At 44.9% G+C, this 16,280-nt stretch overlaps 1 protein-coding gene across 1 annotated transcript in view; it reads left to right on the forward strand.

Moving 5' to 3' along the window:
- Nucleotides 1-16,280, forward strand: part of NPC1 (NPC intracellular cholesterol transporter 1) — a 71,230-nt gene that overhangs the window by 46,603 nt on the left and 8,347 nt on the right. The window contains exons 16-21 of the mRNA XM_044294482.1: nt 506-646; nt 6,150-6,239; nt 7,517-7,707; nt 7,858-7,973; nt 10,788-10,917; nt 11,366-11,566. Coding sequence (XP_044150417.1) covers nt 506-646; nt 6,150-6,239; nt 7,517-7,707; nt 7,858-7,973; nt 10,788-10,917; nt 11,366-11,566 — 869 coding nt within the window. The remainder of the gene's footprint in view (nt 1-505; nt 647-6,149; nt 6,240-7,516; nt 7,708-7,857; nt 7,974-10,787; nt 10,918-11,365; nt 11,567-16,280) is intronic.

Raw genomic sequence — 16,280 nt, forward strand, 5'->3', positions numbered from 1 at the left:
CCAATCCCGTCTTAATGTTTTCAGGACACAGACAGTGTACTATGTTTCCGGTTCTTTCGGGACATGGGATGTTTTAGATATTTTCTGATAAATATGCTTATTATTGCTGAGCTTTTTCCTTGGTTGCCCTTTGGTTTAGTTTCGTGTCATTTCACAACTATCTGTTGTAACTTCCTGTATCCTAATAATCTAGTGTTAATATTCTGACCTCATTTAGCCGGCTTTAATTGCATCATGTCGAAGTTCTGTGCGGCAGCTCTCAGGGATAAACTTGTGGCTGCGCTGATCGCTCCCTGTACATGTTGTATTTGCGTGCAGAGGGAGATTCTTTGTACATAATGGCTATCATGGAATGCTACAACTTAATGTGCTGATAATTTTACAGTATATTTACATTGGTGTGGAATAGTGTAAACTATTAAAATAAAAATTGCCCCAATAAAATAACTTGGTGTGGTTCAACATGTGATGTTAAAATGATTTTGTAACTATCATTCGTCCATAGAAAAATAGATTGGACATCCTTTGCTGTGTGCCAGGATGTGAGAGAAACCGGGGGGCCGAAAAACCAAAGAGCTGTCTCTTCCTATTCTTCAAAAAGATTTACTCCCCATTATTATTGACGGACTGGATGAGGCCAATAGTGGTATGTACATAAAAGAATTTAGAAAATGTGTCCACATGCCAAGCACATTGTAGGCTTAATAAACCTCCAATACTGGATAACTAGGAAAATGTGCTGTCTGTAAAATCTGAGCAACCCCATGTGGGTGCTTTAACACCTTCAGGACCCTGCCATTTTTCACCTTAAGGACCAGGCCATTTTTTGCAAATCTGACATGCCACTTAATGTGGTAATAACTTTGGAACGCTTTTACTTATCCAAGCCATTCTGAGATTGTTCTCGTGACACATTGTACTTCATGATGGTGGTAAATTTCCGTTAATATTTTTCATTTTTATAAAAAAAATAGCTAATTTACAAACAGAAAAATTCGCAACTTTCCAAATTTTAAAGGGTTTCTACCACTTAGGTGTCACATATTTAGCTGTCAGACACTAGCGATCCGCTAGTGTCTGCTCTGGCCAACCATCCTAATATAATTGCTTTTGGGGCGGTGGTTTGGCTAAAAAAACTACTTTTATTAATATGCTAATGAGCCTCTAGGTGCTATGGGGGCGTCATTAGCACCTAGAGGCTCCGTCTACCTTCAGAAACTGCCGCCGCCGAGCGCGTCCCTCCAGCCCGCCCATCTCCTCCTGAATGCGATCCTCCTTGTGAGCGTATGTATTCTGCGCATGCGCAGTGAATGTCTGACCGCTTCCTTGCTCAGACATCTCCACTGCGCCTGCGCGATGACGCCATAGTGCTCCGAGGAACAGGCGCAGTGGAGATGTCTGAGCAGGGAAGCTGTCAGACATTTACTGCGCATGCGCCGAATACAGGCGCTCACAAGGAGGATCGCATTCAGGAGGAGATGGGTGGGCTGGAGGGACGCGCTGGGGGCGGCAGTTTCTAAAGGTAGTCGGAGCCTCTAGGTGCTAATGACGCCCCCATAGCACCTAGAGGCTCATTAGCATATTAATAAAAGTAGTTTTTTTAGCCAAACCACCGCCCCAAAAGCAATTATATTAGGATGGTTGGCCAGAGCAGACACTAGCGGATCGCTAGAACAGCTAAATAAGTGACACCGAAGTGGTAGAAACCCTTTAATTTCTCTGCTTTTAAACCAGATAGTAATACCTCATATAATAGTTATTACTTTACATTCCCCATATGTCTACTTTACTTTGTTTGGATCATTTTGTAAATGCCATTTTATTTTTTGGGGACGTTAGAAGGCTTAGAAGTTTAGAAGCAAATCTTGAAGTTTTTCAGAAAATTTCCAAAACCCACTTTTTATGGACCAGTTCAGGTCAGAAGTCACTTTGTGAGGCTTACATAATAGAAACCACCCACAAATGACCCCATTTTAGAAACTACACCCCTGAAGGTATACAAAACTGAGTTTGCAAACCCTTTAGGTGTTCCATAGAAATTAATGGAAAATGGAGATGAAATTTCAGAATTTCACTTTTTTGGCAGATTTTCCATTTTAATCCATTTCCAAGGATTAACAGCCAAACAAAACTCAATATTTATTACCCTGATTCTGTAGTTTACAGAAACACCCCATTTGTGATCGTAAACTGCTGTATGGGCACACGGCAGGGCGCAGAAGTAAAGGAGTGCCATGTGGGTTTTGGAGGGCAGATTTCACTGGGATAATTTTAAGTTGCCATGTCACATTTGAAGACCCCCTGATGCACCCCTAGAGTAGAAACTCCAGTAAAGTTACCCCATTTAGAAAACTACGGGATAAGGTGGCAGTTTTGTTGATACTAGTTTAGGGTACATATGATTTTTGGTTGCTCTAGATTACACTTTTTGTGAGGCAAAGTAACAAAAAATAGCTATTTTTATAGAGCAAATATGACTACTTTTTTGGGTTGGTTTCAGTTTTACATAAAGCATTTTTGAAAAACGAAATATTTTTTAGTGTCTCTATATTCTGAAAACCATAGGTTTTTTTTGGAGACTGTCTTATGTAGGTCTGTGAAGGTTCTCATTTATCCAGGTCATGGTATATCTGTAAAGAATAAATCAAGGCAACTCAGAAATCTACAGTAAGTCCAGTTGCCTTGATTTATTCTTTACAGATATGTCTTATGTAGGGGCTCATTTTTTGTTGGATTAGAGGACTGTTTGGCACTTTTTTGGGGTGCGTATGACTTTTTAATCGCTTGGTATTACACTTTTTGTGATCTAAGGTGACAAAAAAAATTTGCTTTTTTTGACACTATATATATATATATATATATATATATATATATATATATATATATATATATATATATATATATATATATATATATATATATATATATATATTTAAATTTTACGGTGTTCACCTGAGGGGTTAGGTCATGTGATATTTTTATAGAGTAGAGCATTATGGACGTGGCAATACCCAATACCTAATATGTATAATTTTTTTTAATGTAAGTTTTGCACAATATCATTTTTGAAACAAAACAAATCATGTTTTTGTGTCTCCATAGTCTAAGAGCTATATATATATATATATATATATATATATATATATATATATATATATATATATATATATATATATATGGAAAAAGGCTTGACAAAGGCTCTTGTATGAGCTGAAACGTTGCCTGCACATGGGTGATTAAATCATCATCACTTTTACTTGGAGTGCTGTCCTTTTTTTCGGTTCCTATATATATATATATATATATATATATATATATATATATAATTTTTGCCGATTGTGTTAGGTAGGGTATCATTTTGACAAGATGAGATGACTGTTTGATTGGCACTATTTTGGGGTGCATATGACTTTTTGATTGCTTGCAATTACACTCTTTACAGGTTGTTATTATTATTATTATTATTATTATTATTATTATTATTATTATTATTATTATTATATTTTATTTTTTTATTTTTATTTTTTAACCGTGTTCACCTGAGGGGTTAGGTCATGTGCTATTCTTATAGAGCAGGTCGTTACGGACGCAGCGATACCTAATATGTGTACTTTTATATTTTTTACATTTAACCTCTTGGGGACTTATGACAGACCGGTACGTCATGATGTCCTGGTACTTAAGGACACAGTGTGTAGTTCCGATCACCGTCACGCGGTGATCGGAACAAGGTGCCTGTTACCCTGGGACAATGCGCAGGGGATTAGACCCCCAAAAGTTGAAGTTGAAGTTCAAGTGGTACAAATAACTTTGTGGGGAAAAAAAAGTGTAAAAAAAAAAAAGGGCATTTTTTGTCACCTTACATAAAGTGTAATAGCAAGCAATCAAAAAGTCATATGCACCCAGAAATAGTGCCAAACCGTCATCTCATCCCGCAAAAAATTAGACCCTACCGAAGATAATTGCCCAAATACTGAAAAAATTATGGCTCTCAGAATATGGAGACACTAAAACATGATGATTTTTTTTTTTTTTTTTTTTTTTGTTTCAAAAATATTATTGTGTAAAACTTACCTAATATGTATACTTTTTTTTATTTATGTATCGCAGCGTCTGTAATAACCTGCTCTATAAAAATATCACATGATCTAACCTGTCAGCTGAATGCTGTAATTAACAAAAAATAAAAACTGTGCCAAAACAGCTATTTCATGTTACCTTGCCTCACAAAAAGTGTAATATAGAGCAACCAAAAATCATATGTACCCTAAACTAGTACCAACAAAACTGCCACCCTATCCCGTAGTTTCTAAAATGGGGGTCACTTTTTTTTGGAGTTTCTACTCTAGAGGTGCATCGGGGGGCTTCAAATGGGACATGGTGTCAAAAAAACAGTCCAGCAAAATCAGCCTTCCAAAAACGTATGGCATAACTTTTCTTCTGTGCCCTGCCATGTGCCCGTACAGCAGTTTACGACCACATACGGGGTGTTTCTGTAAACTACAGAATCAGGGCCATAGATATTGAGTTATGTTTGGTGGTTAACCCTTGCTTTGTAACTGGGAAAAAAAATATTAAAATGGAAAAATCTGCCAAAAAAGTGACATTTTGAAATTATATCTCCATTTTCCATTAATTCTTGTGGAACACCTAAAGGGTTAACGAAGTTTGTAAAAAATCAGTTTTGAATACCTTGAGGGGTGTAGTTTCTAGAATAAGACAAAGCGTTTTAAAGTTATCACCACATAAAGTGACACTGGTTAGATTTGCAAAAAATTAGCCTGGTCCCTAAGGGGTTAACACAAAGCATTTTTGAAACCAAAAAAATCATGTTTTAGTGTTTCCATGGTCTGAGCACCATATCTTTTTTTTTTTTGGGCGGGATGAAGTGACTGTTTGGTGCTATTTTTTGGGGGGGGCGGCATACGCCTTTTTGATCGCTTGGTGTTGCACTTTTTTTTTTTTAGCACAGTTTTAATTTTTTTTCTGTGTTCACCTGAGGGGCTAGGTAATTTTTATGGAACCCCCCCATTCCCCCCCCCCCCCCCCCGCAATCTGGGATATTGAGTTTTGTTTGGCTGTTAACCCTTTTTTGTCGCAATCTGGGATATTGAGTTTTGTTTGGCTGTTAACCCTTTTTTGTCGCAATCTGGGACTTCAACTTCTGGGGTCTGACCCCTCTGCAATGCATTACAATACAACCTGTATTGTAATGCATTGGCTGTCAGTTTTTATGCTGACTGTCTGGATCTCACAGGCTTCTGTAGAAGGCAAGCCCCGATGCCTATGGAAGGCATCGGGCTGCCATCGGGTCCCCGTCACTGCAGCATGGTGAGCCGGAGGGCACGCGTACCCACTGCAAACCCCGTGCATTCTGCGGTCAGCTTTTACCGTGAAATACAAGGGGGTTAATATGCTGGCATCGATGTTTTCACCGATGCAAGGGTCCGGCTGTCAGTCTGTTAAATCCTTATTTTAGCTTTTTAGAGGACTGTTGGGGTTAACTCCAATCACAATCGAATTTTCTGGTTTTAGTAGAGTTGGAGCCCTTTCACAGGAGCGTGTGCAGTCCGGAAATCATGCTTCGTGTGTGAGCGTGATCCTCTGTTTTGGATGCTGTTCAGCTTGCATTTATAATGCTATGTGCCTCTACTTGGCCTTCCTTCTACAGAATCATGGTGACAGCTTGATGTCACTATACTTCTGTACAAGGAAGGTCATGCGAAGGGAAATGGCATTATGAATCAGTATAATGCAGTGCGCTCCTGATAGACGAGCAGCATCCAGAATGGAGGATCGCGCTCACACACGGAGGGTGATTTCCAGGCTGCCCACGCTCGCGTGAAACAGCCCTTAATTTGAATTCACACTTCAGTTATTTGGTCCGTTATTAGAAGGCAAAACCAGGTGCGGGTCAAAAACAAAAAAACAAGAGCAATAAAATAAGGTATCTTTCCATTTATACCTTATTTCTGTATAGGCTCTGCTTCTGGTCTTTCCTCACAATCACTGACCAAACACTGACTGTGTGAAGTGGTCCCGTGCCCCCAAATGCAGTACCACCAGTACTGCCCTGATCGGTATCATGTGAACGCAGCTTAGGGGACTATAGCCAATTACATCTACTTACATGTCTATCTGTTTTCCAGGTGTCAATCTTTGTAGCAATGCTTTCCTTCAGCATTGCCGTGGTTAACAAGGTAGACATTGGTTTGGACCAGTCATTGTCTATGCCAGATGTAAGTTTACACAGTTTGATATTTCGCGTTGTAAAAGGTGTTGAATGTCTTCCATTGACTGAAAAAATATCTATCTATCTATCTATCTATCTATCTATCTATCTATCTATATATAATATATATATATATATATATATATAATATACACACAGTACAGACCAAAAGTGTGGACACACCTTCTCATTCAAAGAGTTTTCTTTATGTTCAGGACTATGAAAATTGTAGATTCACGCTGAAGGCATAAAAACGATGAATTAACACATGTGGCATTATATACATAACAAAAAAGTGTGAAACAACTGAAAATATGTCATATTCCAGGTTCTTCAAAGTTGCCACCTTTTGCTTTGATTACTGCTTTGCACACTCTTGGCATTCTCTTGATGAACTTCAAGAGGTAGTCACCTGAAATGGTTTTCACTTCACAGGTGTGCCCTGTCAGGTTTAATAAGTGGGATTTCTTTCCTTTATAAATGGGGTTGGGACCATCAGTTGCGTTGTGGAGAAGTCAGGTGGATACACAGCTGATAGTCCTACTGAATAGACAGTTAGAATTTGTATTATGGCAAGAAAAAAGCAGCTAAGTAAAGAAAAACGAGTGGCCATCATTACTTTAAGAAATGAAGGTCAGTCAGTCCCAAAAATTGGGAAAACTGAAAGTGTCCCCAAGTGCAGTCACAAAAACCATCAAGCGCTACAAAGAAACTGGCTCACATGCGGACCTCCCCAGGAAAGGAAGACCAAGAGTCACCTCTGCTGCGGAGGATAAGTTCATCCGAGTCACCAGCCTCAGAAATCGCAGGTTAACAGCAGCTCAGATTAGAGACCAGGTCAATGCCACACAGAGTTCTAGCAGCAGACACATCTCTAGAACAACTGTTAAGAGGAGACTGTGTGAATCAGGCCTTCATGGTAGAATATCTGCTAGGAAACCACTGCTAAGGACAGGCAACAAGCAGAAGAGACTTGTTTGGGCTAAAGAACACAAGGAATGGACATTAAAGTGAATCTACAATTTTCATAGTCATGAAAATAAAGAAAATTCTTTGAATGAGGTGTGTCCAAACTTGTGGTCTGTACTGTATGTGTGTATGTATATGTGTGTATGTATATGTGTGTATGTATATGTGTGTATGTATATGTGTGTGTATATATATATATATATATATATATATATATATATATATATATATATAATGTGTGTGTGTGTGTGTGTGTATATATGTATATATATATTACATTACACATAATTTTAAATTTTTCTGTTATTCTTGAAGGATTCCTATATGCTGAAGTACTTTGACTCCTTGAATAAGTACATGCACAGTGGTCCACCAGTGTATTTTGTGGTGGAAGAGGGATATGATTACAAATCAAAGGAGGGCCAATCTAAAGTGTGTGGTGGAGCCGGCTGCAGCAACAACTCCCTTGTGCAACAGATTTATAATGCAGCACAATTGGACAACTAGTAAGTAAATGAGGAACTGGAGACTGATTTATATTATCCTTTATTGCACATGTATGGTATTATACTGCTCTTTACTTGGGCTCTAAGTAATGTTTTAATTAGTTTCCACTGATTTAACTTTGTGTCAATATCTATTGTATCATTTTATAGCACAAAAATTGGCTATCCCCCATCTTCCTGGCTTGATGATTACTTTGATTGGGTGAAGCCGCAGTCTTCTTGTTGTAGAGTGTACAATAACACTGAACAGTTCTGCAATGCTTCAGGTAACCTTTCATATGTTTTGTCTGAAATCTAGAGTTTCATTGGACTGATCAGTCTAGTGAAGTATAAAAGCAAGTTAGATTAATTGGAAGAGTAGTGGTTGCATGAACTGTAGTAACTAGTACCAGGCCGCTGCTGACAAAGCATCATAGAGCTACGAACACTCCTCCTATTATTGAGTTTAGGTGTTTCAGCCACATCCATTGCAAACAGCTGCATAAGGCTACTTTCACACTAGCGTTTTTGCTGAATCCGTCATGGATCAGCAAAAACAATTCTGTTCTAATAATACAATAGTCTGCATCCGTTATAAACAGATCCGGTTGTATTATCTTTAAAATGGCCAAGACAGATCCGTCATGAACACCATTGTTAGGGTACTTTCACACTAGCGTTTTTCTTTTCCGGCATAGAGTTCCGTCACAGGGGCTCTATACCGGAAAAGAACTGATCAGGCATATCCCCATGCATTCTGAATGGAGAGTAATCCGTTCAGTTTGCATCAGGATGTCTTCAGTTCAGTCGTTTTGACTGATCAGGCAAAAGAGAAAACCGTAGCATGCTTCTCCGGCGAAAAAAACTGAAGACATGCCTGAACGCCGGATCCGGCATTTTTTCCCATAGGAATGTATTAGCGCCGGATCCGGCATTCAGAATACCGGAATGCCGGATCCGTCGTTCCGGCATGCGCAGATCGGTAAAAATGCGAAAAATGTACAAGACGGATCCGTCGGTCCGCATGACAAGCGGAGAGACGGATCCGTCCTTGCAATGCATTTGTGAGACGGGTCCGCATCCGGATCCGTCTCACAAATGCTTTCAGGCAGCAGCAGATCGGCGGATCCGGCGGCCAGTTCCGACGACGGAACTGCCCGCCGGATCACACTGCCGCAAGTGTGAAAGTAGCCTAAGTCAGTCAGGAGACGGATCCGTTTTTTATTGTGTCCGAGAAAACTGATCCGCCCGCACCGCGGACAGAAATACGCTGTTTGCAGCGTTATTCTATCTGCGATGGGAGCTCAACCAAATGGAACTGAATGCATTCTGGTACATTCTGTTTTGTTCAGTTCAGTTTTTCCCCCTTGACAATGAATGGGGACAAAACGGAAGCGCCCCCTTCGCTATTGAGATCCTATGACGGCTCTCAATAGTGGAAAGGGAAAGTAGCCTAATGGCTGATTCACGTGACCGCTCTAGGAAACAGTCTGTGTGTTGACCATGGCTTCCCTGGCATATATGAGCTGTCTGTATCATAAAACCGTATCGTACAGTCAGTTTGGGTTAGGGGAGCCGTGGTCGTGATATGTGACCAACACACACTGTGCTTCCTGAGCCAATCACTATCATGCGAATCAGCCCTAAAGGCAAGCACACAGTCATATAATCGGAAGTGACACTGGCAAAAAATAATGTGCGCTTCATAAAATGAGTTTTCATGGTCGAGAGCTGCACGCTCAAGAGTTCGTATTGGAACAATGTCATTTATTTATTTATTCTTCCTTCATGTGCAAATGTAAGAATCGGAGTCAGAACTTTGGCTTACTGTCTCCACAACCCTGGTCTCTGACTACCTTGGACTCCCTTGTAGCTAAGGGAGAGTTCACATCACCATTATTTTTCAGTTGTACTGATACTGATCCGTTAGAAGAACAGAAAAAAAATAAAAAAACAGATCCTGTGCATCAGTTATGCACATTAGGCATCCATTTCAGCCATGCTCACTAATATAATGTTATTACCAATTTTGCAGTCTTTTAATAAAAGTACCTTTTTTGGGCAGCCAGCCTTTTGTTTGTTCAAAGTTTTCCATGGATACGACCTGTAGTTTTCTGTGTAGAATGGTCGAGCATGCAGTTATTCTCTGTCTAGCTTACTTCCTCAGCAGGATGAGCATTTGCCTTCAAGTAAAGCACAGAGACATCGGGGCATGAAAGCAACGCCCACGTATGGGGGTGTGTTGTATTGGCTCCGCCAATTGTGGCATGGGACCTTATGAGAGAATCATGGGCAATGTAGTCAGTGTTTGTTTCCAGCTCATGTGATGTAACGGAAAGTGCCATAACAGTAAGAGCGGATTACAGATCAAACAGGAGAACAGTAGAAGGATAGAAGGGTAACGCTGGACCCCCGAAAACTGTTTCTGTATGGGTTTAGACTTTTGCAACACAACCGTGTCAGGCAGCCGCAGTCAAGGCCAATAAGATAATGGGATGCATCAAAATAGGCATAGATGCCAGTGATGAGAACATAGTCCTGCCACTTTACAAATCAGGAGTCAGACCACACATGGAGTACTGTGTACAGTTCTGGGCTCCTGTGAACAAGGTGAACAAGGCAAACATAGCAGAGCTGGAGAGGGTTCAGAGGAGCGCAACTAAAGTAATAACTGGAGTGGGGGGGGGGGGGGGCTACAATACCCAGAAAGATTATCAAAATTAAGGTTATTCACTTTAGAAAAAAAGACTACTAAGGGGAGATCTAATAACTATGTATAAATATCTCGGGAGTCAGTACAGAGATCTATCCCATCATCTATGTATCCCCAGTAAGTACTGACTTGTATATCATTTTTGAGCTCCTGTCACTTTTATTGTTTGTTCCTCAAAAATCATTCATTTTAGATTAGGCAGAGGCTGAGACTAATGTTCATCCGGTTCTGAGACATCAAGAAACGTGTATACATATGAGGATTAAATTGCCAGCACGTTATATAAGCGCCATTCTTTTGGTTTGAATGAACATCACTGTATGTATGATCTCTCTTTATAAAATCTTCCATTATCACTGCTCAGGGCTTTTGGTCTTTTTTATTCTAGTTGTGGATCCATCATGCATTAGGTGTCGTAGTTTGACGCCAGAAGGCAAACGAAGGCCAGAGGAAGAGGAGTTTATGAAATTCCTGCCCATGTTTCTTTCTGACAACCCTAATCCCAAGTGTGGTAAAGGGTAAGTTCATGGCTGACTATGGTTTTCTACATGACCAGTGTGACATTATCGAAGCAGAACTTATGAAATGCCACCATTGAGTAGTGCCCTGAGGCTGCCGCGGTGACTGCTTTCTTTTCCGTAGTGATGGCGGTTTCCTGTCAGATGGAAGTTACGCTCCTAGTCAGGCTATATGCCAAAGCCACAGTCGATGTATGTAGTAAAAGCTCAACTGCTTGAATTCAGTTCACAGCGATAGTCATCATATGAAGATACAGCAACGCCAGGTTTTCTGACTGTGTAGCCCATCTGAGGGTTCAGTGGCTGTAGACTATTACATTCTGCATCGCAGGTTTACTGGATTATAGCAGTGATAAACTTGTATTTATATCATTGCCATCTGCAGGTTAAGCCGTAAAGAGGAATAGTCGTTATTTGTATATTTTATATAATTTTTTTTATTTTTTAGTGGACATGCAGCATACGGCTCTGCAGTTAACCTGCTTTCCAATAACACAGACGTTGGGGCCACCTATTTTATGACTTTCCACACCATCTTACAAAACTCTTCGGCCTTCATTGATGCCTTACGGAAAGCACGAATGATTGCAAAAAACATTACAGAGAGCATAGATGTCCCAAGCAAGAATTACAGTGTCTTTGCTTACAGGTACTTTCTAGAATTACGTTTTATCATTATTTTATACATTTATTGTGGGGGGATTAATGTGTCATCTTGTCATGACATGCTTGTGTTTATTACCATTCCTTTTTTACGCTGACTTTATAGAAAGTTTAATTTTTACGTATGTTTTGTATAGTCATTTTAGTAAATTTCTCGCCCAGTTTCCTTGGGGGACACAGAAGACCTTGGGTATAGCTCATCTCCCTAGGAGGCGTGACACGAAGAAAAAACTGTTAAGCCCCTCCTCCACAGCTATACCCTCAGCCTGGAGAGAGAGGCTGCCAGTTTTTGCTTAGTGTCCAAGGAGGCAAGACACTCCCTGCTCTGCAGGGCTGTTTTCTCCTTGTTTAAATTTTGATTTTTACTTTTTTCTTTTTCTTTTCTTTTTGTTCCAGACAATCAGGGACAACAGAGTCGCACTAGACCTCTCTGTTTCTCCCGGGGTCGAGCTGCGCCAGTGCCGGTCATCCGCACTGCTGCCTCCCCCACAGAAGGCAAGGTGGACCAGGGCAGCCCAGCTCCCCTGCATCCCGCCAGCGCAAGGGTCGCCCGCACGCCAAGCCCCTCTTCCAGCGTCCTGCCACTACGGTGCCAGTAGCTGAAGGGGCGACCCTGCTGGAACTGACCGAGGGTGAAGACGGCTATGGTGAGAGATTGGCTTCTCCAGCCCTACGTCCCCCACCCCCCACCCCGGTCTCCTGCGTGACTGACCCCCATACTGGTAGCCTATCCAAGCAGAGTGGCTATTAGGTGGCCCTGCTGGACCTAGGCTGGTCCCTGGGGTGTCGCAAGGCGGCAGTCTGCTACAGCACTCACCCATTCCCTCTCCTCCCCTCCATAGATCATAAGCTGGCTGCAGGATGGAGGTCCGCGCAAAGAGGGGGCGCTTGCCGGTGCGCTGCTCAGGGCGCCGCAGAAATTTAGTCCACGCTTCGCGGCCCGCTGGGCCGCACCATCCGGTGCTCCTTCCCGGGCCCCTGACTCTTCCTGGCCGCGGGGTGGGCTCCCGCGGCCGGCGTTACATGTGCGAGCTATGCTCCAACTAGGCCGGCCGACCATCGGTTCGGTCGGCCGGACGCCGCATCTCACGCTCCTCCGTCTCACGCTCCTCCATCTCACGCTCCTCCATCTCACGCATCTCACGCGGCCTGCTGAGCCGCATCTCACGCTCCTCCGGGTCCCTGATTCTTCCGGCCGCGGGGTGGGCACCCGCGGCCGGCATTGGCTGAAGCTGTGCTCCAACAGGCCCCGGCCGGCCGTCGGTGCATTCCGGCCGGGCGCTGCATTGTTTGTTCAGGCTTTGCGGCCTGCTGGCCGCAATTCCGGCGCTCGGGGTGGGCACCCGCGACCGATATGGGGGCTCCCGCGGCCGGTATGTGGGCACCCGCGGCCGGCTTAGGCCCGGCCGGTACTTCAAATGCTTGCGGCCCCGGTCAGCCGGGCGCCGCTAAAATTTAGGCCCCGGCTTCACGGCCTAATAGGCCGCAAATTCAGGCCTCTGGGGGGGGGGGGGGGGCGGGAACTCTCCAAGCGCGAATTCTTCCCGCCTGGAGGTTCCCCCGCCCCCAAGAGTTCGCAGCGCCGCCCTCCAGGCCAGATGCCTGTTAACCCTTTGGGTACTGGCCGGCTCCTGATGGGCCTGTATGGTGGCCCCCCTTTCTGCCTCAGGGAGGCTGTGATATTAAAAATAAATAAATAATAATAATAAATAAATAAAAAAAAAAAAAAAAAAAAATATATATATATATATATATATATATATATAATTTTGTTTTAAATAACTGGACTTGTGGGCTGCGCAGGACGCGGCAGCCTCATCATTCGGTATGCTGTCTGTAGGCATGCCCCCCTCTCTTGGGCGGTATGTCGCGCTCCCCGGCTGCGGCGCTGGCCAGGACATATTCCCCCTCCCGGGCGTTTTCTTGCCCCGGGATACGGCGCTGGTCAAGTGCATGCAAAAAAAAATTTTCTGGCCAGAATTCGTCACCCAGTTCTGGTGGCTGCAGGTGCATGGCCCTCCTTCCTAGGCGGAATACTGCACTCTCTCTGGCTGCGGCCTGGCCTTGTGCATGACCCCCCTTTTCTAGGCGGACTGCTGCACTCTCACCGGATGCGGTGCTGGCCATGTGCACGACCCCCTTCCACAGGCGGGACGTTGCACTCACTGGATTCGCTGCCGGCCATGTGCATGAACCCCATTTATAGGCGGAATACTGCACTCTCACCGGTTACGGTGCTGGCCATGTGCATGAACCCCTTCCATAGGAGGTATACTGCACTCTCCCCGGATACGGTGCCGGCCATGTGCACGTTCCCCTTCCATAGGCGGAACACTGGATTCGCTGCCGGCCATGTGCATGAACCCTTCCATAGGCGGAATACTGCACTCTCACCGGATACGGTGCCGGCCATGTGCGTGTACCCCTCCCATAGGAGGTACACTGCACTCTCCACGGATACGGTGCCGGCCATGTGCACGTTCCCCTTCCATAGGCGGAACACTGGACCTCACTGGATCCGTTGCCGGCCATGTGCATGACCCCCCCCCCCCCCCCCCTTCCGTGGGTGGTGTGCCGCACTCTCACTGGATTCGCTGCTGGCCTTGGACATGTCTCCTTTCCTCAGGCGACATACGTACACTCTCACTGACTGTGTTTGTTCTCTCGCCAGTGCGTTGCTGGCCATGTGCATGGCCCCATCCATGGCGGGGTGCTCGCACTCTCACTGGAGGCGATCTGACCATGTGCATGACCCCCATTTCTGGGCGGAATACTGCACTCGCTGGGTGCGTTGCCGGTCATGAGCATGCCCTCTAACTTGGGTGGAATGCTTGCACTCCCATTGGAATCTGTGCTGGTCTTGTGCATGGCCACCCCTTATTCCATGGGCGGCATTTTGCACGCTCACGCGATCCACGGCTGTCCGTGTTTATGCGGTGCTGGACTGGTACACGTCCCCCTTCATTGGCGGAGTGGTGCACTCTCACGAAATTCGGTGTTGGGTGGATTTTTGCACAATCACTTAATGATAGAATAACCCTGTGCATGCCCCCTTTCCCTAAGTGTACCTTCCTGCGTTCTGCTGGACATGTGCGGCCATGGGCATGGCCTCCTTCTGGGCGGAATATGGTATGTCCTACTTTTCCGAAGTTGGTACTGGCCTTGGTATCCCCCCCTTTTTTGGGGCGGGCTTCTGCACTCTTGCCGACTGCAGTGTTGGCCAGGTACATTTCCCCCCTTTTTCTGGGCGGACTGCTTGCGTTCCATTGCATGACGTGATGGTCTTGTGCATGACTGCCTTTCAGGTTGCACTTTGCACTTCCGTTGGTACGGTTGGACTCTGGCTGATCCTTCGCTGAGTGACTATTTTTTGCAGTGAGCGGACTTTCTTGTGCGCTCTGTCCGTTGTTTGGGCCGGGTATGCCTTCTCCTCCCATGGGTGGGTTGGCCTTCTCACTGCTTACGGGGCTACTCGTACGTATGCCTCCCTTTCTCCTGCGACATACTTTTTTTCTCTTGAGATACGATGCTTGCAGCAAGCCTTGCGCTATTTCTCTAAAGAGCTCGTTCTGTCCACCTGTGTGAGCCTAAGGTGGTGTTCAACAAACAGCAAATGAATGCCCACTGTGTTCAAAGGTATATACCTTATATATAAGTAGACGAGCTCTACTTGTTCGCTACTGCACCGAGCTGGGTGGTACTCATTCCTTTCGTTGGCCCTTCCGCCCGGGGTGTGTTCGTGGTCCCTAGATACGTACCCATTCGTCCTCCCGCGGCATTGTTTCCCTGCGTTAGTGGTCACATGGTCGGAAGTGCTGTCTCAGCGTCCCTCGATTTCTGCGTTTTCTCTGGCGGGACTACGGTTCCCTCGCCTACTACCATTTCCTCCTCTTCAGATGTGGTGTGGTATGAGTCCTTCCGGTTGGCGCCCTCTGCGCTTCAGTCTGATCTGTTACCAGGTTCGGGCCGCTCTTCTCGGGAAGGTCACCCAACTTCTCTTGGGTGCTCGCGTACCCAGGTCCGGAGGACCTCCATCTTGGGTTCTTCAGGGTATTCGCCTTCTGCGAGGCGGTGAACCGGGCGTCTCGGTGTAGCGGGGTTCTGCTCTTGAGCTGTCCTATGGCTTTCCTGTTGCCCACCCCTCCTTTCGGTTGGAGGGTGTTATGCCGGCCTCTGTCTCGACTGCCTTTTCTCGCCGGCTCTGTTTGGCTCCCGCTCGGTACAGTTCACTCCGATGTGGCTTCTGTCCCGGCCACGCTTCAGGGGCTGTTCCTTCACTGCCCTCCCCTCTGGGGAGAGCATGGTTGTTCATGTGGATGGTTCCGGTGTTCCTTTTGGCCTCGTACTGTCTCCCTTGTTCACACTGGCTGTACTAGCTGTGTGCCTATTTACCGGGTCTGCCGTGTTCTGTCCTCCAGCTGGGTGCAGATTGCGTTTTTTCCATTCTCGGCAATGGTTCTGCTATGGACTTACCTTCTCGGTAACTTGGGAGGACTACCATTCGGTCAGGATTGTCCTTGGATCTCCCACACCGGGACTGTAGAGCGTCTTCCGTTCTGCCCGTTCTGCCCGTGTTACTGGTCTGCGCCTGATATCGTTGGGTTTTCACCCGCTTGCCCAGGCGACTCTAGCGGGCTCGTTAGTGTTCGCTCCTGGCCGTGTTTCGTCCAGGATCTGTTGTAGGACTTAGGGTTTTTACC

Source organism: Bufo gargarizans, chromosome 5 (assembly GCF_014858855.1).
Source record: "Bufo gargarizans isolate SCDJY-AF-19 chromosome 5, ASM1485885v1, whole genome shotgun sequence".
Taxonomy (NCBI): domain Eukaryota; kingdom Metazoa; phylum Chordata; class Amphibia; order Anura; family Bufonidae; genus Bufo; species Bufo gargarizans.